Source organism: Mytilus edulis, unplaced genomic scaffold (genome assembly GCF_963676685.1).
Source record: "Mytilus edulis unplaced genomic scaffold, xbMytEdul2.2 SCAFFOLD_911, whole genome shotgun sequence".
Taxonomy (NCBI): Eukaryota; Metazoa; Mollusca; class Bivalvia; order Mytilida; family Mytilidae; genus Mytilus; species Mytilus edulis.
In genome coordinates, this window is record NW_027266930.1 from 2485 (window position 1) to 29940 (window position 27456).

Below are 27456 nucleotides of genomic sequence, written 5' to 3' on the forward strand. Positions count from 1 at the left end.
AACCATGCAAGGTTTAAAGTTTTATATATTACACTGTACCAATACATTATTGCATGGTAATAACAGAAAGTCAACACTATATCAAACAATACTTGAAATAAAACTATTGCCATTTCAGTGGTGTGTATTATCTAAAATTCATTCAAATTTATAATGACAATAACTACCAACAACAAAAAATAATGGAAAAATATTCTGGCATTATGGAATGGAAAAAATTAAACACAGTTTCAATGAGACAAAAACTAAACCAGTTATTGGCAAGATTACATTATTGTTATTGCTATCAAGTATGATTCTGAAAAAATAATTCTGAGGGCATTCCCTGCCTTGCCAATTCAAAATAATTAACAAGAAATAGTAGCAAGTTTTTTTGCAGTTGGACAGTAATGATTGGGCACCATTCTGAGTACAACGTATGACAGTATGTGCATTTTGTTTAAATGATTGTTGAGAAGAGGTCTTAAAAATCATAATTCTAAACAGGAATGAATGGAGTTTCATATAGTCTAGCTTAGGTTTATTTATAAAAAAAAATATTGAAACATTTAGATAAGAAAGCCAGATAACGAGAATAGCAACATAAATGTAGTTTGCTATACAAAAAATTTGCAGCAAAAAAACTAACTGTCATCTACATGTACTTAAGTTAACTACCTAAGGTCTAGAAAATGAAATATGAAAATAAAGCACTTCAATACCTATACATTTTTTATCAAACTGTTCTTTGTCCAAATTCTTTCATATGTTTATTTAATTGTGAATGAACATCTAAACGATTGCTCTAACCTTCCACTATACATATTCTAGATAGGTAATATTTCCTGTTCTTAATTCTTAACAGGACTCAAAGCTGAATGTTGCATACCCCCAAAACAATTTGAGATATGCATTTACCTAAATTATTTAAGAGTAAAAGTCGTTCAAACTTAACAATATTTTCATGAATCAAAATCATATTTTACCATAATTGTATAGTTATAATTCAGTTAGCTGATATCATACCCTACTGAACTTTAAAAACTCACTAAAAGCATTATTTTTCTCTCTAAATTTTCATTTTTGTATCATATATATGTCTTTGTTCTCATCAGCAAATTTATTGGTTGAGAGAAGATTTGTTTTTAATTCAAAATATGGATTTAAACTTTGTTATTAAAGAGTAAAATAAAGTAGAAACTTAAAGCATTTAGAACTTTCCATTGATGAAATTTGGCAGAGAGCAAAAAATTAAAATTGAACAATGCAAAAAGAAGAATTCTAATGTAATGTATACCAGTGTTGATAACAATGAAAATCTTAACAACAAATCACTTATTACTATATATAAATTTAGTAAACAATAACAAGCCACTATATAAGGTATACATGGCACATTTCTCTACTATATTAATCATGGATGGGGCACACGTTTGATTTCAATGTTTTTTCTTTCTTCGTCTTGTTTTCTTGCCTGGAGCTGAGGAAGGCTGGCTTGGTTGTGAAGGCTGTGGGGGTTGCCATTGTGTATTGCCCTCTGTATGCATTGCTTGTTGGAACAGATTATTGATAAAGTCCTCCAAGTCTGCTTCACTGTAAATACATTACCAAATAATTAGTATAAAAGTTTAGTTTATTGGTATTTTCTTACTTGTACATTCTAAAATCAAACCAAAGTATTTAAAAATCTCTCCATCTATAATTTGAAATTCACCACATTACTGAATGCACATGTATATAAATATTTCCTGTTTGAATGGTTTTACAATAGCTTACTTTTGGTGCCCTTTATAGCTTGTTGTTTGGTATGAGCCAAGGCCCTGTGTTGAAGACTGTACTTCGACCGTTATAGATTACTTTGACAAATTGTGACTTGGATTGAGAGTTATCTCATTGGCACTCATCTTTTATATCTATATAATACATACCCAGTCCTGCCTTGCTGTGCACCTCCTCTGTTTCCTTCTGTGGCTATTCTATAGAACACATGGTGGGCACTAGCCTGCATATGTTTAAAGAAATCTTTCTACAAAATAAAATTAAACAAAACAATAAGCACATTTTTACATTTTTCCAACATAAGAATAAGTGTAGACAAAATTTTAATGATTCTTTCTACATATAATTTTGTACAAAATTAACATATGAATTCTCATAACAAATAACACTTAGTTCTATCATTTACTGGACTTATTTTTTTAAGAAATTTCATAACATAAGAAGTTTATCAAATAATTACCTTACAGGCCACCCATTCAGTTATATCATATATTTTTCCTTCCATACATGCATAGTAATGCCATAGGAAACCAAACATTGTTGTCTCAGCCCAAACATCACCCTGTGAAAATAAAACATGCATCTTCTTTAATATTGACATGATTACTTTGGTATATATATTAAATCACTTGACATGAAATTTAGCTAAGATGATGTTACATTCTAGCCTCTTAAAGAAGATGACGTACAAATATCTTTCTTTATCCTCTGGCTGATAATTTTGTTCACAGGGTCTTAAATTTGGAGAGGCAGAATTTCTGAAGAGCAATTTTATTTGCCTTTTGTGCACATGTTTTATCAGTGTCTACGTAGCTATGTTATAGAAATCAACGTTAGATGAAACCTGTCCCATAGCCTGTATAGAGAGTGACAAGCTATCTGCACATTGAAGAACCATTGCAACTGATTTTTTTAGGAGTCTAGTTCTGTAGCTTATCTGAGGCACTGCAAATTTTTGTCCCCTGCCAAAATGTATTTATTTTTTAGTAGCTGCCCGAAGTTTTTTCCATTCTTTATTTCATATATCTTGAATTCTCAGACATTTAAAAACCGTGAAAAACTACTTATATGAAAATAGATGTTACCTCTTTGGCAGAATGTCTAACATTACACCTTTTACAAAATCTGGAGCTATACCATGGTCGATCTATAAACACTCTCTTATGTTTTCCTCCACAATTATCACAACGCATCATATTGGCAGCCTAAAATAAAAACTTTCTACTTTAAAGACTTGAAAATATAATAGCTTAGTAAAATATCCTTCCTTATTTAGATTTTTTTATCCTGATAATTATTAAGGTTAATAAGAACTCGGTCTTTAAATGATCCCTTGAAAATGAACTGTCTTCAACCTTTACTAGCAGTCATATCAAGACAGATGGACAAGGATAAATCTGTATAACAGGAGTTTTTCTGTACAGTACATTTATAATGAAATGTTTTAAGTAACATAGGTAATGAACCATTCTTACCTCTTGCATTTTGTCTTGCAGTTTGGTCAACAGATCATTAAATTCCTTCTGTAAACAATAAATGATTCAGATTATAATTAAATGTTAAAGTCACATGTCAGGACAATATATCATACAAGCCTTTCTGTATCATAACTATGTTATAGTCATAAGTTTTTCAAACTATAATCAATTAGTTGTAAGATGTTGAAAATTTTACTAATCATGTATGTGAAAATTTATCCTATTTATTTGTTGCTATGACCCTTACATTAATAATTTTTCAACTACTTTTGTTTAGCCATACGAAACTAAATATTTGATATTTTTAAAAAAAGCATCATCCAAAACTGGTTTTTTTTGGAAGTGATTAAATAGTGACATTAACAGCAATAATAATTACTTATCTGTACAAAACACCTTGTTCATTACAATACACCTTATCACTATTTGGAAATATGAAATCTACCCCAGTTGACCAGAGAATCTGTTCCGCTTGAACTATTGACGTCATACAACAATCATTTTCCATTGCAGTGAAAAGAAAATTATGTATTTAGTAGCAAAATTTTATGGGACCTTTGTGATGTCCAGCAATGGCAGACAAATAGAGATAAGGTGTATATATTTCATCACTTTAACTTATTGATGTAGTCACTTACCATAGCAGCTTCAGCTTCATCTGCCTGTCTGAATTCTGTGTCATACTTTATTCTAAGATCCTACAAAAAAATAAAATCATCATATTTTTGTTTTACTGAAATTAAAAATTTCAACATCTTTATGTATACTGTCCTTTTTCATAGGCAAAGTAGATTCCACCAAAATTATAATAAAATATATCTGGCGTTGTGTGCTTGTTTTTCATTATAAAAATGCTTTACTTTATCACTTTGTGATTGCTAGATTTGACTGTCATTGTATTTTTCTACAGCAGATAGTTAAAATTTCAGACCAGTGGAAGTTTGGTTTGAAAAAGCAAACTGCAACTCATTCAGAATTTTAAATGCACTGCAATCAGGGTTCATACACCTTTTTAGTTCCATTTTTCCATGACTTTTCAAGGATGTTTTATGAAATTTCCATACCCCAAAACTATAGACCAAAAAGTCATCCCTAATGCTATAAACATGCTTTTGTGTCCTTTCCATGCAACTAAATAAACAATATTTTTAACATCCAATAATGACACAATTGCACTGAAACACAATGAGAAATACCAACATATTTATGAATGACAATACTGAGTTAAGTTTGCTAACAATGATGTAGAACTACTTGTTATCAAAGATTCTATGAAAGAGTATGACCTACACACTCATTTGAATGTCCCCTTTGGTATATGTTCTGCCTCTTTTTACAGTATAAAAGAATATATACAAATTTTGAAATATTTTAATAAACAAAGTATTAGAAAAGGTTATTTGGCATAATCCTCTTGACTGGTTGGACTCAAACAGATAATACATTGTAGACAAAAAAACTATCACCTTCCTACTTAGAGGCATCATTGCCATTTCAGAAGTGACATTTGTCCACTATTCAGAAACATATTCTTAAATACCGAGACGATATCCTCACAACTTTTGTATGAAAAATTGCTCTTTACTATATGTAGGACTCTTATCATTTCAGCTCCTCTATCCATACATTATCATTAAAGTGTTTTTCAACGGCTGTTTGGTAGCAATAACTTCGTTTTCGAATATTCCGATAGCTGGTTTCCTTATAAGCAAATTGCACTATGAAGGGAACCAGATGCGGTTGCATATTTTTATAAACAATTTTGAAGAAACGAATTTTAAATTCTCATTTTACACTTACCACAACTGGGGCCTTGTTTCTAGCATTCGAAAAAGAAACAGTTTCGACAAAAAACTACGGGGATCATTTAATTTTAAATGTTTGAAGACATGCAATAAAGATTACAGTGCAAATAATCATTTTCCATGACTATTCAAGGACTTGTCACTAAAATATAGCTTTCCATGACTTTTAAAGGCCTTTCCCCCCCCCCCCCCCCCCCCCTAAATAAAAATCCATGACTTTTCCAGGATTCCATGCCCCGTACGAACCCTGTGCAATAGGTGGAGTGGAACACTTACAGTCAAGTCACAGTAACAAAGATCATCACCAGATTAGCCATAACATTATGGAAGAAAAGAATCATTTACATATTCTACATAATTATAAATGATATTTATCATTGTTAATTAAAGTGACATCTAAGAATTTTTGAAACAATCAAAGGTGATTGTAACAACATCATCAATACAATAACATGTAGCATAGTATCATTAATTTGAATAAATCTTTTTTGTAGGAATACTATAATGTTTAGTAACTTACAGTAGATCCTATTAATTTGAAAGCCCGTCCTAATATCTTAAAAGCTTCTTCTGCACCAGGCTGCTTGTTCTGTAATAAATTTGATTAAAGAATATAAAAGTAGTGACATTTTTTTTATTTCAACATTACAGTATTTCATGTATTAAACCACCATCTGTAACCGTATGCAATTTAATATATTTGATAAAATTTTAAAAGACAGATTCTTGCAAGATTAAAATAAACAAGAGGCTCTCAAGAGCCTGAATCGCTCACCTGAATTTTTTTGGTTTAATCTCTCATCAATGATTATTTTGGCTTTTCAATTTATTTAAATGTTCTTTGAATCGTCCTATTTTCTTCAAAAGCAAAAAAAAATCATTTTCTCCTATGTTCTATTTTAGCCATAGGAGCTATGTTTCTTGACATACAAGAAATGAAATATAAAATTTATACTAGATACTCTGAAACTCTGAAACTCATTTAGCCTAAGTTTGGCTGAAATTGATACAGCAGTTTCATAAGAGAAGATTTTTTAAAGTAAGTCAACATGGTGAACAAATTGTGAAAAAAAGTCTTTAAAGGGCAATAACTCCTAAAGAGGTCAATTGACAATTTTGGTCAAATTGACTTATTTGTAGATCTTACTTTGCTGATCATATTTGCTGTTTACAGTTTATCTTTATCTATAATAATATTCAAGATAATGACCAAAAACTGCAAAATTTCCTTAAAATTACCAATTAAGTGGCAGCAACCCAACAATTGGATGTTTGATTCATCTGAAAATTTCAGGGCTGATAGATATTGACCTAATGAACATTTTTACTCCATGTCAGATTTGCTCTAAATGCTTTCGTTTTTGAGATATAAGCCAAAAACTGCATTTGACCCCTATGTTCTATTTTAAGTAACAGCGGCCATGTTTTTTGACGGATCAAAAATCAAAGCACACACTTTGTGCAGGATAATCTAAGGAACAATCATGCTAAGTTTTAACCAAATCCATTCAGTAGTTTCAGAGGAGAAGATTTTTAAAGTTAGCAAATATGATGAACAAATTGTGAAAAATTGTCATTAAAGGACAATAACCCCTTAAGGGGTCAATTGACAATTTTGGTCATATTAACTTATTTGTAGATCTTACTTTGCTGATCTTTTTTGCTGTTTACAGTTTATCTTTATCTATAATAATATTCAAGATAATGACCAAAAACTGCAAAATTTCCTTAAAATTACCAATTAAGTGGCAGCAACCCAACAATGGTTTGTTTGATTCATCTGAAAATTTCAGGGCTGATAGATCTTGACCTAATGAACATTTTTACCCCATGTCAGATTTGCTCTAAATGCTTTCGTTTTTGAGATATAAGCCAAAAACTGCATTTGACCCCTATGTTCTATTTTAAGTAACGGCGGCCATGTTTTTTGACGGATCAAAAATCGAAGCGCACATTTTGTGCAGGATATACTAAGGAACAATCATGTTAAGTTTCATTCAAATCCATTCAGTAGTTTCAGAGGAGAAGATGTTTAAAAAATTGTTAACGACGACGACGGACGCCAAGTGATGAGAAAAGCTCACATGGCCTTTTAGGCCAGGTGAGCTAAAAACAAGAATAGATCAAGTTACTCAACAGAACTTTATATGTTGTTGATGTTTACATCAAAACTGAAGCTATGCATAAAAAGATGACCATTTGACTAAACATACGGATTACCACTAAAAAATGTAATTATTTCAGTACACAGTACCTGAGGAAAAAACCTCAAATGTTAAAACATTTTGATCAGTAAAAGAGTAAGAAATCAGGCCTTTTACTCACTGTCAAGCCAGAATCTATATAGCCATACAGAGGGTAGGAAGATTGCTCATTGTTGAGGGTCATTCAGTGACAGATGGTTGTCTCATTAGCAATCATACCAAATCTCCCAATTTATATATAATTAAAGATGAAATGCATATATCTAGGCATCAGTGAATACCCATCTTGATTTCCTGACATTATTAAGTTAAACATGGGAGAAGACTAACCCTAATGACATGAAGGTCAATATTTCATTTATCAAGGTCATTATAGTTGAAGATTCAAACAATGTATTCTCTTTCCAACATCAGATAACATCCATGTCTTGTATTGAGAAAAAATGATCCTTAAATAATATACATATTCAGGCACTTAAAGGGTGAAAATATCTGCATCCAGACAAATAATAATTTTTTGAATGCTCTTGTTTGAGTGTTCCAGGATTTTGTTTGGCATAGTTTTATTGTGACTTACTTTATCAGGATGTACCAAAATAGCTTGTTTTCTGTAATATTTCCTGATATCATCATCACAACAATCAAACCGTAAGCCTAAAATACTGAAAACAACAAAATTAATATTGTTAAAACAAACAGATGGTTATGCTAATTATGATGCAAAATATTTCAAAGTTAATATGTTGAAACAGAATTTACATTATGTTTACACAACTGATTCCCTTTTCAAAAATTTCCTTTTTGTCCACTTGTAAATAGATTCTGAACTATCTTCTTATATTTAATTGTTTATAAAGGTGATTGACAAATATTTTCATTCACCAAATTCTATGATCAATATACATGGAATAGAACATGTTATCAAACAATTTGTCAGTCTTTCTAATGACTGGCTGTCTTATATGGAAAATATAGAGTCAATTTGACAAAAAAGGAATTTTTCTAAATCAAACTTATTTTAGATGCATGATTTTAGATTAAACATTTTCATTTGTAGTGGATTGGGGAAACAACTTATATGAATTCCTTTCCACTTTGCGGGTGCGAGTACTGCCTTATAGCAGCATTAGCCTGCTCTTTTTCAAAATCTTACAAGGATGTCTTTTATTGTCCCCTTCTGACCAACTATCATAGTTTCCTCAAGACCATACTCGTAAATGGTGTCAAAGGTAAATTAATTAACTCACCTGTAAGGGTCTTTTCCTTTACAAGCTAGAAGTCTCTGCATGGCCTCTGAACCTGAATATTAATGTAAAACTTATAATATAGCTTGAGGTCAAATATTCAGATTTTACCTTGAACAAAAACTAACAACAGTAAAGATAGTATATCTTTGAGGGTTGAGATCTAAAAAAAAAACCTGTTTAACCCCACCTCATGTGTGCACCTGTCTCAAGTCAGGAGCCTCTGGCCTTTGATAGTCTTGTATGTTTTTTTTTAATTTTAGGTCATTTATATGTTGTGGAGTTTAGTGTGACATCAATTTTTTCATTGAACTTGTACACATTTTGTTTATGGACCAGCTGAATAACGCCTCCATTTGTGGGATTTTCTCGCTGTGTTGTTGACATTTAACTATTTTCTGCTATTTGATTGGGTTGTCAGAACCATTGTCTTTATGACTCTTTCCTAATTTCAATAATTTTTGTTATTTTTTTTTTTTATCATGCTTATTATTGTGCATTTTAGTACTGTCTAATGTCAAATTTCAATACTCTGTACTTGCAAAGTAAAAAGTCCATCAACAAAAATAGCCATTCAGATTTCTTACTGAACATTCACGGACTAGGCATTCCCATTGAACATTACGCAAACAATCTACCTTTGTCCTACTCCAACAATCATCTAGAGGGAGAAATCTTACCTGTTGAGGGTAAAGCTATATTTTCATCTACTCCAAGTTTTCTCCTTTCCAATTCAGATTGTTTAAAAAACCGTTTGAAATATTTGTTCAGTATTCTTGTCTTAACAAAATGTGATACTTTCCCCCAAGTCCATATCACATAAAGCACTATATTACTGACTCTGCAAATTGAAAAAAAAAATATATAGGTTTTAATTAAACATATTTTCTAATTTAACAAATTGATCTAAATTGTTTTTGTGGTATAAAAAATGATAGCAAGCTCATTGCTAGGACAATTTCTGACAGCTTTAGGATAATCTTCATTTATATGACAGGATTCTGTTTAAACCAGAAGTCCATCTAGTACTTTAATATACAATGTAAAGGTATGCAGTTAGCTCAAATAGAAGTACTAACACAGTTATGCTACAAAACCTAACAGTTATCATGGTAACTAAAGGTATGCTTTAAGCCACATATACTTGTAAGTGCCTATCAGTAGGCTACCAGTATATGAGTCTAAATTTACAGGTAGACCCCAAGTAGTTGAACTTTCATGTATGTTTTGGATTTCAATAGAAGTTAAATGTAGATGTAAACTATAGGTTTGCTGAAAGTCCAAATACATGTTACAAAAGTACTTACAGTTATACTAAATCTCTCAATATAAATACTGATTATCATGTGCAGGTATTATATGTATATATATTCATGTCAAACTACAAAAGTACTTACAGGTATGCTATTATTCCAAATAGAAGTAACAACACTGTGATAAAGCCTGACCAAATGAAAGACACAAACGCTTTGGACTTCTCAAACAGAAAATTGATCCATTCATCTGAAAAGAAATAATAACGTTAACAGTGTCACATGTGGAGTTCCACCTGATCTATGATATTTTTTTCTAATCCAGTCCTTTTCAAATTTTGATTGCAGTTGGCTGGTAATTTCAGATGTATGACGGGGTTTAAGCTAGCTTATTGAGGGCTATAGTCACTTCATTTTCAATAGAAGTGAACACAATCAATGGCCCCCATATATAAAAAGTGTTCACATTCAAAATAACAGAATTTAATTATATATATATAAGCAGAACTCTTTAAAAATATTTTTCTTTATAATACAAATGCAAGTATCAAATTGATCAGAAATGCTTTTGTTATTTTGAAAAATTGTTGCCTAAATGGCGAAAATTAAGAGCATTGACAAAAACACTGCTTAGAATGATGTTCTCCTATATCATGTTCACACATGCATGTACATTTTATAGAATATAATTAATGTTTGATTTCATACATTTATTTTTCCAAATATTTACCTATATATTCTTGATCAAATGGAGATTGCAAAGGCAAATGCCCTTTGTTGTCTTTACTGCTTTCGTCTGATTTGGACTTCTTATCAATTTTACCATTCTGTACATAGTTATCATGTTTCCTACTTTCACCATCTCTATTTTGAGCACTGTTTCTTTTGTAAGAATCACTTAGATCATTGTTAATATAAATATTGTCTGTTGATTTTTTGTGAGCTGATGATGACGCTTTGCTTCCTACTTTTCCATTATTAAGAACGGTTGCATTGTCATGAGAAGGCTTGCCTGATGTGGATTTTTTGGATGTCTTTGATTGAAATATTCTTCTTGCATCAAAAAACGGTTTGTTAGGGTGTAGTGTTTCTGCTGGTCTAGTAGGCAGTTTGAAGTCATCAGTTGTGTCTGTTTTTGTTGAATAACTCTGTGGGGCAGGTTTGGTCAAATGTATCTCTTCGATTCCACTTGTTCCACTACTAACACTACTTGTGCTCCCCTTTCTACTCAAAACACGTGGTATACTTTCTGTACTATCACTACGTTGGTCCTGACTAACAGCAAACTCTTCAAACTGGTCAAGACCATACTTAGAATCTGGTGTGACATTGGATGCCATATCATCTGAATGTTTATTATTTATAAGGCCTTTCGACCCTTGTCTCGTATAATATGGCTTTCGGATAGGCTTGAATGGCTTTGCAGATAGAAATGGTGAGGAAGTTTTCTTCTTTGAGGAATCTGTCTCTTCCTTGTCCTTTGGTGCTTGCATAGGTTTTCCTTTTAATGTTTTTGCAACGTCTGAATAAGTCATTTTGTTACTAGACTGTTGGTCTCCGGAACTAAAGGTACTAGACACATCACCATTAGATTTAGAAATGACTGTAGGGGATCCAAAGGGGTCATAACTTTGAGAAAATGAATTCCAATTATTATATGTGTCTGCATAAATGTCTCTTCCATCATTGCTTGCATCAGACATGCTTAAGTTTCTGTGTGGTGATGGATCTGTTGCACGTAAATCATGTTCAAAAGATGCAGTTGTGGGATTGACAGACAGTAAATTTTGAATGTTTGCTAATAGATCTTTGTTTATCTGTGTACTGTCTATTGCTTGATCATATGTTGATGGACTACTTGGAGGGGTGAAGGCATCCCAGTTGAACATTCCAGCTTGCTCATTAACATTTTGATTATGTATAGGCATTCCACTAAACTGTGTCCAAGTACTGTACATTGGAGCTGCTTGACCTCCAAGGTCAAATCCTCCTGATACTGGCGGAAGTTCATCTGTTTTTATCTTCCTGGCCTCTGCCATAATTCAACTACAACCTGTTAGTTAGAAATTAAAGAAAAAATATTATAGGGTATTATTACATATTACATGTATTATAAAACATAATAATCATCTTTTATAAGTTTTGAAAATAATACTTTCTTTTCGTTTCAACTTTAAATTGAACTTTGCCAAGTACTGATCAGATAGTATATATTTTTTCTTGTCCACGGGCAACCCAGACAAAAATAGTCTGGTTGTTCAAATGTACAAGTAAGGCGAGTCAGGCATTTTTATTAAAATTTGATGGGTGTTGGTTCCATTGCTTGAACATCTAAAAGAAATGTCTAATCAAAAATGTATGCATGGTGCCTGGTGGGGTCAGCTACAACAGGAAAACCAAAGGTCTTATATCTATATAACAAACAAGAAACATGAAACACTTATGAAACACATCAACAACAACCACTACTGAACATCAGATTCATGACTTAGGACAATGGGACAGGTGCAAACAATTGCAGCAGGTTTAAACATTTTAATGGTACCAAACCTTCACCCTTATCTGAAACAATAGTGTAACATCACATTGAACATAGAAAGACACACTATAAAATATCAATTGAAATGGCATAACTCAATCACAAGACAATTGAAGACATATGAACACAGGTAAAGTGAATTAGACCGTTGGTTCTCCCGTTTGAATGGTTTTACACTAGTCCTTTATAGCTTGTTAATCGGTGTGAGCCAAGGCTCCGTGTTGAAGGCTGTACACTGACCTATAATGGTTTACTTTTATTAATTGTTATTTGGAAGGAGAGTTGTCTCATTGGCACTCACACCACATCTTATATCTATGTTCTTTTGATCAACCAAGTTTCCTGAAATTCTGTTGTGTGGTTTCAGTGTAGTCAAAGCGACAAGAACAGAACTGATAGGAGGGTGAAAAAACATTATGTGTGGGGTTAGCTACCTAACCGTAGCTCTATAATGAGCAGTATTACATGTACACTATGTAAAAATAGAGATTCTGGGTAATCGCTATAAGATCGCTCAAGTTTTTTTATTAGTTTTTTGGTGAGTTTTCTGGATATTGGTATACTCTGCATATTAAATATAAAAATCAGCTAAAAAGGGCTTAACTCATCAGATGGATACAAAGCAGAAAACGTGTATAACAAACACATACCGGACGTGGCAGGGTATTAAAACATCCTTGGGCTACAACAAAAAGAGACAAAGTACAGTACACAAAGTAATGACAAATCAAAGAGCTGATAGCTCTGAGGTGGAAGAAGGTGAATAAAAGGTAACTTGAATTACCATAAAAGCAGCCCCACTAACCCAGCCTGCTTTGTTCCATTATCGTTATGACATTTTTTTTCTTATAACAAGAATGTGTCATAAGTACATGGATTTCCCATCCGTACAATCATTTTCTATGTTCAGTGGACCGTGAAAATTAGGTCAAATCTTTAATTTGGCAGAAAAATTAGAAAGATCATATCATAAGGAACACATGTGTACAAAGTTTCAAGCTGATTGAATTTCAACTTCATCAAAAACTACCTCGACCATAAACTTTAACCTGAAGCAGGACGGACTGACAGACCAAAAAACATAATGCCCATTAATGGGACATAAAAATAGTAAAACTTCTTAAGTCTGTTTGCATGATTCTAGTTATTAAATCAGTAGAAAAGATGAACATGTAGCTAGCAGACCAGGGTTTATTTTCTTGTGTAAGAATATATGATGCTTGTTGAAATTTCCAATTTTGAATTATGCACAAAGATGGACATTCTACAGGTTGGTCCTAACCTGTTTGTTGGTCTTTGTGAAAAAAAGAGTAGTACATTGTGCTTTTAATGATTTAATTGAATACAAAAATAACGTATTATGTCAATAAATTAGTGAAAAAAACTACTATTCAGTATTATCTTTATGGTAGTAATGCATCATTGAATTTTGTCAATCAGCCATGCTTTTATCCTTAAGCTGTGTAAGAACCCACTTTGTAGATGAAAATTCACCTGGGGCAGTGCCATGTTCACGATTTTACAAGATGAAAACAACAAAGTTCAAAATCTAGCATGTTAGAATAATCATCAGAGAAAACGTTTTAGATTGGCTTATTAATTTGCTCATGAGAAACACAGAATTTGATTGGCTGAACACAATTTTTTTACCTTGGGAACAATATAAGGAACAGATGATTTTCACTAAATCGTGTTTGATAGTTTTTTTAACGCTTTTTAATATTTTTTAATAAATGCAAGGACGTATTATAAACGTCCTTGATAAGAGTGAAGAGAATGAACATTGGGTGAACGTACTATAAGGTCGAAAGAACTCAGGACGAACGGACCAAGTGCGAACATATAAACAGGGCGAGTCGACCTGATCCAAATTCACGCATGCATACTACAAATATCTACATTAAAAACATCCGGTTACAAGTAAACAAACCATGTTCATGTAGATGAGATGAAATCTTATAATTTACATAAATAAAAGAGTACATATTTACGATAGTGATTGTTTTTCAATCCTAATTTACAAATAAAAAGATTCAAATGCTTAATCATGTGTAAAAATCGGTGTCAATAATCAGAAGTTGTTATGAAATTGTAATGCACAGAAACGTATGCGGCATAAGGAGGTTGTAACGGTTGTAAAGTCAACACCATATGTCTTCAGAAGACTTGAAGTCTTCTTCAACCATAACATAAAAATGAAATATATCTATATAAAACATTGAAGGGGTTGCATAAATTTGCAGTTCTCCTTGTCAAAAATTATTCATGAACATAAAATCAAACTCATGTCTATTCTCTGCTTAAGTGTTACAACAAAAATACTTCAATCTTCACTGAAACGAAACTGCTTCCCTAAAATGATGTACAGAGTGTTATTTCATTTTTCCGCGAAATGTCAAAAATTATTCTTTCGTTTTTACAAGAAATACATGTTTTATATTGATTCATGTCAGATTTTTCTATAATTTTGTATGTGTGACATTATGCAACACCAATGGGAGTGGCTGAACAAACTAGTAAATGTGAATAAGGAAATGAAATATGATCGTACGACAAAATAAATTCAGTTGTTTTCCTTCTTTTTCTCTCGGCCATCGGCATGGAGTTAATCTCGCCCTGGTCACGTGATAGGAAACCGATGCGAGATTCAAATATAGTAGCTTTTCAAAACGCTTGTTCTACTTAGCACTGTGACAATACGCACGATATAATATCCGATGTTTATATTGCGTCTGGATTCGATGATCGGTAAACACGAAATTTTATGTTTTACGCCGATAGAAATAGGCATTTTATTTGCAAAGTTTTTGTAGTTAAAGAAATAGACACAATTAAGCATCCATGATCTCGGCTGAATCATTTAATTTCACATTCAAATGTATTGATGCTGTTCTTTCTATTATCAAACTATTGACAATTCTGATTGGGTACCATTAATATACCCTCCAGAAATCAAAGTAAAGAAATAGAAAAGGCTTCTCCCACTTCTTTTTTCGACTTAAGCGAATTTGACATAATTAAGCGGTCACATCTCAGTGCCACAACTTCTATGACAAACGATACAACTATAATTTTGAAAAATTCCAACCTGTATATGGGATATACTTTTCCCCAACTCATTCTGTATTCAAGAGCTTGCAGTTGATCAATATACTCAAACTGATGTAAAAGAACGTTTCTTCCATATTCTAAAAAAAAAAGGTTACAGGAAGCTTATTAAAGATACCAAGCCGACCTTGTTGATAGATATTCAGTATCAACTTCACAATTAATAAATGATATGGTCTTAATATATAAGTTATTGATTCTAGGTACTGACGTTGTCTATCATCTTTATATCAAAGTGCCATTTCGTTTTTCTTTGTTGACATAGTTATATGTTTTTATATAAATATACACAATGTTGTTTGCTGTTTCCCATTTTTTTTAATATCTAGTCAATATGTAGGACTCTAATCTATGGTGGGTTCCAAATCTATGGCAGATTCCTAATCTATGGTAAATATTACATCGTGTTATCCCAAATCCATGGCATATTTTTTAGAATTCTAATCTAGGGCATTTTTTAGTTTCCTAATCAATGGTAGTTTTGTAGTTTCATAATCTACGGTATTTTTTAGTTTCATATATACGGCATGGACATTCATTGAATAGTTTTTGTGAATTTCAGTGCTAATCCATTTCTCATTATTTAAAACAAAATATTAATATTGGACTTTTTTGTCACGTCTTTGTCAGACAGTACAAAAAATCGAGAAGACACGTCAAGTTATTATCGCTGATCTTTAATAAGCCACACATATAAGTATCGTCAATTCAAATTTATAAAAAGCTGTTTAACATAGTTCGAAAATGTATAATCAAGGATTTGTATAGTACTATACAAATCCTTGGTATAATACAATTTGAATGAAACTTCAGTGGCGGATCCAGCCATTTTAAAAGGGGGGGGGGGGGGGGGGGGTTCCCAACCCACAGTAAAAGGGGGGGGGGTTCCAACTATATGCTCCCATTCAAATGCATTGATCGGCCAAAAAAAAGGGGGTTCCCACCCCGGACCCCCCCCCCCCCCCCCCCCCCCTGGATCCACCACTGAACTTGAAATCTCTCGATAATTTTTCATTTCACTCTACTGGGTGGGGGGAAGAAATTATTAGTCAGTAAGACCAAGAACATATATATTAGATATACTGTTCCCAGGTAAGATCAAAGAAAAAATTCGTAAAAAAACGATACATTGATGTATCAGTCGAAGCTGTTTTGTATAATAAAAATGGTATATGATGTATATGCGGACCGAGAAACAGTTCCAATTTTGCATTTAAAAAAAATGCTATAAACATAAACATGGTCAAAACAGGCTATCATCAGAAATACGCTATTGAAACTTACAATTTTTGTTTACCATACAGACATGATAAATTATTATTCCTCACTTAAGGTGGCTCACCCCAATAGTGACCCCCGGTAGAATTTTTTTATTTTCACATATTCTGTAGATTTTTTTATGCTGAATCCAAAAATGCAAAGAAAAAAGGGGGTCACCAGGCTTGTTTTCTCCTCAAATTGAAGCGAAATGTGCGATTTTGACCCTATTTCCAAACATGCCCACCCTTCCAACAATAACTGTTACATCAAATTCAAAGACTTTTAAAACCAAGTCAGTATGATTTTTATGTGAAAAAACATTAGAATTTGAAATGTAAACCTTTCCCTTGGTTGTTTTTGACTTAAAAATCCTTTTATTTTCAGATTAATGTCTAAATTTTGCATTTTCTAATTTTAGTTTAAGGCAAAAATATTGGTTTAATCGATTTTTCGTAAAATTTCCCCGGTAGATTTTTTTTTAAAAACAGATATGTCAAAGCTATGAACTTTTCGAACATTTTAAGGTAAAATAAAATGGGGGTCGCCAGGCTTTTAAAAAAGTTACGAGCTTTTGTTTAACCCCTCTACCCCATAAGGTCTGATTTCATTGCACTCCATTAATTACTTAATTGTGAATTCTTTATTGATGGCTTTAATAAAATAATGTTTGTAATTATATCAATAAACGACCCTTTTGTGTCAACCAATCAAAATCTACCATTTGAGGAATTGAATTTATATTTAAAAGACAATAATGACAGAAATAATAGTATAGAAAATTAAATAACACATAGCTGAGAGGGTGATACAGCTGAATGAACCCGAATAAACATAGTCAACCATGGCTTAGCTTGTTTTTTCTCGGGTTAAGAATCTGCTCTATCATCTATATGAAAATTTAAGATATATAACCACGATAACGTATCGCCCGTGAGTTCAGACACAATCATATCGTATTGGTCAACCAAGATCTTATTACAGTAGAAATATTGTGATGAGATTTATCCAACGAGAGTGATGTCAATCAGATGTCTACTTAGTAATCAAAATGATTATTAAAAAAATTCCATTAAAACCTTTACAACTTTGCAGTAATATAAAAATAAAAATGGATTGCCCTCCGTTCTTTACTATTTCCCATGCTCAAATTAAAGATCGACAAAAATTTCTCAAAAAGAAAGCTTTTTATGATTAAATATATGTCATGTAATGCCATTTTGGGGGTATATTTAACATTGCCATAAAGCGCAAGGTTTTGCTAGCAGGTTTTAACCCACAATTGTTTCTTAAAATATCCTGTACCGAGTCAGGAATATGGCAGTTGTTAACTTATATAGTTCGTTTCTACGTATGTTGCATTGTCGTTTGTTTTTGTTGCACTTCGAATTCAAGGTTTCTGTTGTTTCGTTGTTTTCCTTTTGTACTTTGTGTATTTCTCTCAGTTTTATAGTTTGTTACCCGGATTTGTTTTATCTCAATCGATTCATGACTTTTGAATAACGGTAAACTACTGTTGCCTTTATTTATACACAAACTGGAAATCGTAGATCTATACAATAAACTTCCTTCTTTTAAGTGACGTGAAGAACCTAGCTGATTTTAACAACAAATTCGCCGGAGATGTTATCATAGATATTTAGGACGTTATGATTGACAAAACATTCTCGAGATGGGTCAATTGCTTTTTTTCAGCAGACAGTCGGTTTATCGATAGGTATTTATTGTGCAACCTATTCGCTGACTTGCCTTTTGTACTATAAATACGAAGTAGATTTCAGACAAGGCCTTCTCAACGACAAACCAAAACGTTTTGCAAATAAACTCATCATAGATACCAGGATTACATTTTGTATTTACGCCAGACGCGCGTTTGGTCTACAAAAGACTCATCATTGACGCTCGAATCCAAAAAAGTTAAAAAGGCCAAATAAAGTACAAAGTTGAAGTGCATTGAGGACCAAAACTTCTATATTTTGCCAAATACAACTAAGGTTATCTATTCCCGAGGTAGAAAAGCCTTAGTATTTTAGAAATTCAAAAGTTTTGTAAACAGTTAATTTATAAATATGACCATATCAATGATAATTCATGTATGTCAGCACAGAAGTGCAATATTCTTAATTTCAAGTTTACAAGGATGTAATAGAAGCAAGCACTAAGTAATACTAAACTCTTGTTAATGAATGACAGGACATACTCAGTATATCTTCATCAGTATATCTGAAGATATACTGAGCAGGTCCTGTCATTCATTAACTTCTATTACATCCTTGTGAACTTGAAATTAAGAATATTGCAGAATCAAAGGTCTGTTTAACCTCTCTATCTTTTCCTCGATATTTACACAGAGGGACGAATTTTAACTTATACCAAACCAAATCTTGAAATTATAACGCTAAGAAAATGATTGAACCGATTTATTTTTTGCATTTATCACGGATAATTGACAAAACCTATTTTATTAGTGAGAGGTTTGCCTACTAATCAACTTTCGTGCTTTATTGCCAAAGTTTACCGAACGTTATCTTAATTACAATCAACATAGAATTATTTGGAGCAAGTGAAAATTAAGGGTGATGATAGGCATGATGCAATGGAGCGATTTTTTTGATTTTTTTTTCTATATGTATTTTTTTATTTATTTTTCTATGTTAAAACAACTTTTATATAACAGTTGTCAAATGGTTGGGTCAAATATTTGTAACTTTATATACGTCCTTGATTTGGTGTATTAAGATTAGTCTAACTTCTACGTGTGTTTATTTTTTCTTTCACCACGGTTGTTCTCTCGCATTTGTATTGTACGGTTTTACAGCATACCGAAAAGCTGTCGGCGAATACAATGACAGTACATTTCTGAAGATTTTGATAATATAAATGATTATCTATGACACACATGATGATATCAACTTTCCATTTCACAGCATCAACATATCATATGGCGTATACATTTATAACTTCATTATCATTCTTTCGGGCACCATCACAAATTGGTTTATTGATACTATGGGTCTGTGTTTGAACTCACTAGTGACATGTTTTCCTTAGGTTACAGAAAATTGTCTCTTTGTTTCTGTAAATTTATCTTTAGTGTCTTATCTCCGATTGTGACATTCAGTTGACTGAATAAATATCCGCGTTGCTAGCAATGCGCGCAGTGTTGACGCATCCTGTCTCGCTACTTTTATAGTTATTGTGACTTCCTCAGTTTTTTGTTGTTGTTTTTCTCTGAATCTGATTTGTACTGTACCAAGTCAGAAAAATGGCCATTGTTATATTATAGTTCGTTTCTGTGTGTGTTACATTTTAATGATGTGTTTTTGTTGTGTCGTAGTTCTCCTCTTAGATTTGATGTGTTTCCCCCAGTTTTAGTTTGTAACCTGGATTTGTTTTTTCTCAATCGATTCATGAATTTCGAACAGCGGTTTACTAATGTTGCCTTTATTTTTTGTACTAGTATCCTTTTTATGGATTTATGAAACTTGAGCATCTGTAAAAAGTAAAATAACTAAAATACTGAACTCCGAGGAAAAATTCAAAAGGGAAAGTCCATAAACTACTGTTGTTTTTAATTTGTTAGCTTGACACTCACTATATGAGCTTACATCTACTACATATGAACTTTGGTTGATAATTCTATCATTGACAATCACATCACATCTCCTTATTTTCATTCCTTAACTTTCGCACATGCTTTACTCATTACTAAAACAAACAGTCAAGACGTTTATTTTTACTGGTATGTTCATCACCTTTCCTCTGTGTATACTCTGGTAACTTGATAAGAATCATAACTTAAAACCGTCTAACATTAAAAACTCTTTGAAGGGAAAATTAGGAATAAAATGTAAGAACATTACCAGAACTTACTAAATGAGGGACGAAAGATACCTAAGGAACAGTCAAACTCATAAATCTAAAACAAACTGACAACGCCATGGCTAAAAATGAAAAAGACAAACAGACAGACAATAGTACACATGACACAACATAGAAAACCAAAGAATAAACAACACGAACCCCACCAAAAACCAGGGGCGATCTCCAGAAGGGTAAGCAGATCCTGCTCCACAAGTCGTGTTATCATAATGTATGTGATAACAAATCCGGTAAATAGTCTAATTCGGTAGGTATCATTCATGAAAGGAAAGGGAATTGTAGTTACGACGTAAGGAACATATCCGATATCATTTGTGAAACGGTTATTCCATATAACGGCCAACCAACTACCTGCATAATATGGACACTGCGACAATAAATATATCTTCAGTGATTGTCGAAAACCAAAACATTTAAAACTCTAAAGCTTATTGAAAAGATGAAGAGCAAGCATCCAAAAAAGAACCAAAAAAAGTGTAGCCGTAGCCGGACAAGGAATCACCAGAGCTTTTCACGAGGGAGATGTATTCCTTATATACGTAAGACGTTTTTAAAGGAAAAACTATTTCTGGAATCTAGATATTCTCGCTTATATTGTGATATAATTTTAGTGTGTCGGTTAGTCACTACAACTTATTTATTTTAAATATTAGAATTGAGAATAAAACGGAAAATGTGTTAAAGGGACAACAACCCGACCAAAGATAAAAAAACCCAGATCAAAACCACAAAATTTAATGGGTCTTCAACACACAGAGAAAATGCCGCACACGGAAGCGGTCTTCAACTGACCCATAAACAATAATGTATACTAGTTCAGCAAATGAACACCGCACTCAACTCTCAAACTTATAAATGAACCAAAAATATATATATATAACACAAGAGTAAGAAAGGTAATAAGTTCTTTTCTTGGGACAGGCACTTGTTTATTCTGTAAACTTGAAACGTTTATTGTTTACTGAAATTCGTAGCGGTTATCGGTAAAAAATAATCTAAACTATTACTCGCGTTCACTCAAGATATAGTTTTTCACATTCCATTCATAAATCGCAAAAAGAAAAACCAATACTGACCTGTATTTTAAGTGATCGCACTGTAATAATCCTGACCTTCACATTTTCCAGAATGTTTTCCATTGTAATTCCGCCATCTTCGTTTCTATGAGGATCATTTGTTTACATATGACATTCGTCATTTACGCAGTTTCCTGAAATGTTCTTTTCATTAATGTGATAAGGTTTCCCGCGCTTTATGCAAATTTTATGAAATTGAACTCCACGGAAACACTTCCGGTAAAAACAATGGCGGATTCCACCATTCAAAATCGTCTATGAAAATGTGAAGGTCAGGATTATTACAGTGCGATCACTTAAAATGTAGGTCAGTAGTGGTTTTTCTTTTTGCGATTTATGAATGGAATGTTAAAAACTATATCTCGAGTGAACGTGATTGATAGTTTAGATTATTTTTACCGATAACCGCTACGAATTTCAGCTGACGGCGACTATAGTATTGTGATTCTCAATCCGGTGCTCACACGAGAAAAAAATATATAGAAAACATTAATTGTGGATTTTGCAGACAGTTTACAATGAGAAATTGTATCACACATTTTGTTGTTTCAAAGAATTAATAGAAAATATAAATTTGGGAGAATTGTATAAGTGCATGAACAAAATCACACTTTCATGTGATGAATATGCGGGAGATACAATTTTATATAAGTCTGCTAAACAACTATTTGATAAAAGAATGATTTCTTTTCGTCATCTTTCGAATGCGATTTTATTGTGGAATGTCAAAAACTATTTAACATGTACTGTAATCGTATTCTGAACCCTGGACATTGGAACAGTGATTTCTCCAACCATACCTGAAAAAACAGACATCCAAGATGAGAAATTCATGCAGCATTGCAATCAATAGACAAGCATGTAACATAACAAATATATCGATGGAAACGTATTGTATTGGTTATAAAGTTATTGTAGTTCTAAAACACAATTGTATCTCTGCGTGCATTACATCTACATTATGATTGGAAAGCCCTTAATTATTTTTAAATGTATTTTGATAATAGATTAACGTTGAAAATGTTTGATTAAAATAAAATTGAATACTAGTACGTGATAATAAAAAGAAAAGACAAATACAAACAGAATTGTTTTCGTGGCGCATGTAATATAAGACATCGAACAGATCCAATTTGAAATTCGCGATCAGGCCGAGTATATTTCATAAATCAGGATCACTATATGAAAAGTTAAGTACACAGTTTTATTACCACCTCAAAGTAAAGTATATACCCAAACTTACCATTTTCCAAAACCACCACAATTTTTAACCCTAACAGCACAATTTGCATCGTTTGATATGTCCGAGTTAGTGAATGCTGCAACGAGAAACAAAAAACACATACATTCCTGGATCTGTACTGCTGGTGGTGGACTATCAATCCCCAATGGTATCATCAGCTCAGTAGTCAATACTTCAGTACTGACATGATTTACAACTAAGCTTTCTAAAAAAATCTCCAATTATAAATTATCAACTATCATTTAACTGAGGTTTAATCTACCGTAGGTGAAGTTGATCGTTGATGGATTCGAGTAATTGATTCGGCTTTCATTTTTAGGTTCTTTTGGTCATATATATTTTTTACTCATATGTCTTAAATGTTCAATTTTGTATACAGGGTTTAAATGCAAACAGCACTGTATGAATTTTATACGGCAGGTGCGCTTCAACCCTTTCGATTCTTATACATCAACGCCTTCAAAATATTCGGCTTTGATAGTTCCTGGGTAAGGAAAATATAAAAAAAAAGCGCTTCGATTGCTTAAAAATAATATAGTGCTGTTTTCTTTATACCCGTTATATCAAATTGAAAATTTAAGAAATATATGCACATATAGGTATAAAAAGATGTATCCAACTAACAATCTACAAAAGTGCTTTGCATATTATGACGTTAGTTACAACGAATTTGATATAGTTATTCATATATTAAAGTTCCGACCAAAATTCGATATACATTCAACAGATATGTGTTTACACAAGATATGATTAAGGCCGCAAATTATTCTTTTGTCATTTATTTCATATGGGAAAAATAATATAATAATGGGAGAGTTCACTGATGCTTTCCATAGATTATATAGCTAGCAGAAATCAAGGTGAACTTACAGGTGCAAGAGTCGGCACAGCCGTAGGTATTAACTCGCCAACATGTGGAGGAACTAGTGCCGCTTGGCCTTCCGCAAAAGTAGTTACTGTTCATCTGGAAAATACCATAATCTTTCGAACCATTAGAATTTGTACCTACTACGTCCATATCTGTAGTTACTTTCGTGTTTAACTAAACACAGCCCTGAAAGGAATTATAAAATATATTTGTCAGTACAGCAGACCGCACCACTTATTAATACCTTAATATCTCCTTCGATAAACAGATATACCAACATCAACATCATCGACAAATACATTAGCCAAATTGTCTGCTGTTTGTTTGGTGTGAGCCAATGCTCCGTGTTAAAGACCGTACTTTGACCTGTAATGGTTTACTTTTATAAATTGGAGTGTTGTCTAATTGGCATTCATACCACATCTTCTTATATCTACTTGGTACATACACACAATGCAATTGGGTTGAGCCATTCCAATAACATACTGCCAGACAAATTGAATGTTTAAATATGTTTTAAAACAACATGTCCTACTAGAAACATGAGTGGTTCAAAACTGAAAAATATATTTTTTAGATTGCATATATTATTATTAATTTTGATCCACTCTTAGTCCATGATTTAACGTTTTTTGTTGTTGTATATGCTGCATTTTGTATTCTCGTTTTCATTGCAAATCTTTCCAAGAGTAAACAGTTTGAAATTCTATGGCGGCATATATATCAAAATCAGAAACTTTAATCAAACCAGTATCAAATTGTGTGCAAAATTGTAGTAAATAAGGAAGTACATCTTTTCATGGTGTGAAAATCGTTTTCAGGAAGAAAACTGTACTGGTTCTGCTTTTTATGGAATGATCACAATATTATTCCAAAAGGTAAATGCATTGTCATATGATCTGCAATGCATCAAAATATCGATATATATATCATTAACCTATAACCGACTAGGTTTAATCCACCATTATTAACATAAGTAAATAACTATACCAAGTTATGAATATAGCAGTTGTTTCTTAATGCATTTGATGTATTCGAGCTTTTGATTTTGTTATTTGATAAGACTTTCCGTTTTGAATTATCCCTTCAGTTTTGTTTTTTTTCATTTTACTTCGGATTCCAAACAAGCGTGAACTTGCAGTGAATAAGCAAACATATTTTTGATATTGTGAAAATCGTTCTCGACAAGAAACTATTTTGCCTCTGTTTCAAAAAATAAATTATGGATTCAAAATTTTCAAAAACCGATACATTGTAATACGATCTGCAAAGACTATTAACAGCTGATCATACTTACAGTCTCTTAGATCACTGTCTGGTACATTCTGATTGCGTAGTGCTTGTACAACTTGGCACTTCGTTTTAGTAGCTCCATAGGAATACCCCACAAGTGCCAAGACAAGTAAGATTGGATACGAAAAATGCATCTTGAATTCACTGACCTCAGGCTACAAAAAAGGGCTATTGTAAAAAAAACCGTAGTAAATGAATCCCAGATTCTTATTCGTTGCTACAAAAAAACTTTAAAAAATAATGTTCCTATTTTCCTTATTTTGCCAAAATGGTACTTAGAAAAAATCTAATTATATATTTTCAAAAAAGTTTGATGATACTCTAAAACGTTTTAATAGTTGTATAAAGGCAGCATCATATAACCGAATCGTTTTTCCTAAGAACATAAAATTGTTAAACGAAATGTATTTGTATGCATTATTATAACATGATGGATGCAGTCAATTTGCAATTTTGTTTTTAATATTAAGCCATGATAGATGTAATCAAATTGTACATTTGTCCTTATAATATTAAGCCATGATAGTTGCACATCTGAAATTAATGACACTCTTTATTTAGAATTTTTTTTTATCTAAAACGAGTTTTTATAATAAAAAAAAATTATCTAAAAATTAAAACATTTAGCTTACCTTTAAGATTCTATAAGTATAAAAGCAAATAATTCTTCCCGACTATATATAGTAAAATTATATCCGGCAGTAGATTTCCATAAAAAATAAAAATGACAAAAATAACAAAATACCGAGCGCCAACCACGTACACAGCATCGCAGTTACAACTTTGTTGTTGGAGGGTCAAGGGAAAAGGTTTAAATAGATCGACAGATAGAGGTACTAAAAACAAATGTACGCAAAACACTTCATGTTCTATTTATATTAGTTTAAAAAAATAAAAACTGTCATAATTTATTTTCTGTAAATGCCTTTATAATTGCACCCAGTGTGGTGACCATTAATAATAAACCAAAACTTTTCACAGTTTGTTTCGCATTTCTCTCTGAGAGACTCAATGTCCGCTTAGTCACCTTTGCTACTTTTTTTATTTTGATAAACATCTACATCCTGTTGATTCATTCAAATAGTAAGTACAATAAATAAGCAAACAAAGTTTAAACGAAAAGAATGATCACGAGAAACTTATAAAGCTTTATTTGTCATTTCAAATCGAGACATGCTTCAAGAACACATAGTTACATTGTGTATGCATATGTAACGGTGGTGTTATTACCCAGTTCATTTATAAGATTATTGTTTTGGGGCAACTACTCTTACACGATGTATCTGGTTTACAGTTTGATTTAGAAGAAATGCCGACATAGCTAGATAATACAATTAAATATCTAATTATATGCACAATTTTATATTAATAGTATTCTTATTTTCATTATTATCAAATACATCGAGTATCATAATAACTTAACTAATCTTGAATTATATTTTATTTTTTTGGATTTTATTTTCGAAATTTACCATTTTCTACATTTGAAAATGCATGCACCAATTTAGGAATATGACGCTTGTTGTCCATTTGTTTTGGTGTGTTTTCTTATTTGACTTTGCCGTTTTAACATGTTTAAATTTTCCTCGGAGTTCAGTATTTTTTTTTATTTTACTTTTTACCTGTGCCTTTTGTTCGTCTATCTAGTCGGGTGAAATACAATACGTGGTTCGGCTGGGCTGTTTATGGGCTGACCTAGGTTGTTTCAGGGGTTCGTTTTTATTCTGTAGTTAGTAACCACTTCGGTGTTGACATGCATATCAATTATATTTTTATAAATTTACTGTTTGAAATGTTATATTAGCTAAATACGAAGGTTTTTTTTTTTTATCCCAGGCAGATAACCGTAGCCGTACTTGGCACAACTTTTTTGAATTTTGGGTCATCAATGCTCTTCATCTTTGTTTAGCTTTCTTTACTATTTTGAACTGAGCGTCCACTGATGAATGTTATGTAGACAAAACACGTGACTGGCGTATTAAACCATAAGCCTGGTACCTTTAGTAACTATTAGCATGTCGTATTGTTTTATTGTTACAGTATTGTTTATTTGTGTATTTCTCTGTCCTGTATGTTCTTCCATTTATTTGTATTTTAGTCCCTGTCCATGTTATGTTGTCATTTTAGTGTTATATTTTACTTTGCAATAAAAGCATGACGTTTGGCCAGCCAAAAATCCAGGTTCAACCCAATATCTATTTTTCTTAAAATGTCCTGTACCAAGTTAGAAAAATGCCGTGTATTATTTTATAGTCCGTTTTTATGTGTGTTGCATTGTCGTTTGGTTTTTTGTTGCACTTTAGTGTTTCTGTTGTTTCGTTGTTTTCCTCTTATATTTGATGCGTTTCCCGGATTAGTTATTTCTCAATCGATTTATGACTTTCGAACTGCGATATACTACTATTGCCTTTATTTATTTCTATTTATTTTGGGAAATAGGTGTATGTT

The 27456-nt window shown here is 32.2% G+C and overlaps 2 protein-coding genes across 3 annotated transcripts; both read right to left on the reverse strand.

Annotated features, from left to right (window-relative positions):
- Positions 1–1286: 1286 nt before the first annotated feature.
- Positions 1287–14919, reverse strand: LOC139504611 (dnaJ homolog dnj-5-like). 2 transcript variants are annotated; one of them, XM_071294660.1, is made up of 13 exons: positions 14833–14919; positions 10473–11795; positions 9887–9992; positions 9170–9330; positions 8493–8544; positions 7823–7907; positions 5562–5630; positions 3875–3934; positions 3234–3281; positions 2844–2963; positions 2219–2320; positions 1908–2005; positions 1287–1572 (listed from the first exon to the last, which is right to left on the reverse strand). In XM_071294660.1, the coding sequence occupies exons 2-13, from the start codon at positions 11779–11781 to the stop codon at positions 1419–1421; spliced, it is 2364 nt and encodes a 787-aa protein (XP_071150761.1). In that variant the 5' UTR covers positions 11782–11795; positions 14833–14919; the 3' UTR covers positions 1287–1418. The 2 variants fall into 2 exon arrangements, with proteins under 2 accessions (XP_071150761.1, XP_071150762.1); XM_071294661.1 differs by lacking the exon at positions 14833–14919 and adding an exon at positions 12932–12958.
- A 7368-nt stretch (positions 14920–22287) lies between these two features.
- On the reverse strand, positions 22288–25196 carry LOC139504610 (lysozyme-like). Its single transcript, XM_071294659.1, is given in 5 exon segments — positions 22288–22404; positions 22848–22923; positions 23718–23862; positions 23864–23901; positions 25013–25196. Coding segments are annotated over 5 exon segments (453 nt in total). The 5' UTR covers positions 25143–25196; the 3' UTR covers positions 22288–22340.
- Positions 25197–27456: the final 2260 nt, after the last annotated feature.

Excerpts from the sequence above, each read along its gene's own strand:
- LOC139504611 (XM_071294660.1), bottom strand. The coding sequence starts at position 11,781 with ATGGCAGAGGCCAGGAAGATAAAAACAGATGAACTTCCGCCAGTATCA. Across the intron at positions 9,993-10,472 it reads ATTTGATCAAGAATATATAG|ATGAATGGATCAATTTTCTG; the intron begins GTAAATATTTGG and ends ATTTCTTTTCAG. Across the intron at positions 8,545-9,169 it reads TATAGCTTTACCCTCAACAG|GTTCAGAGGCCATGCAGAGA; the intron begins GTAAGATTTCTC and ends ATTAATATTCAG.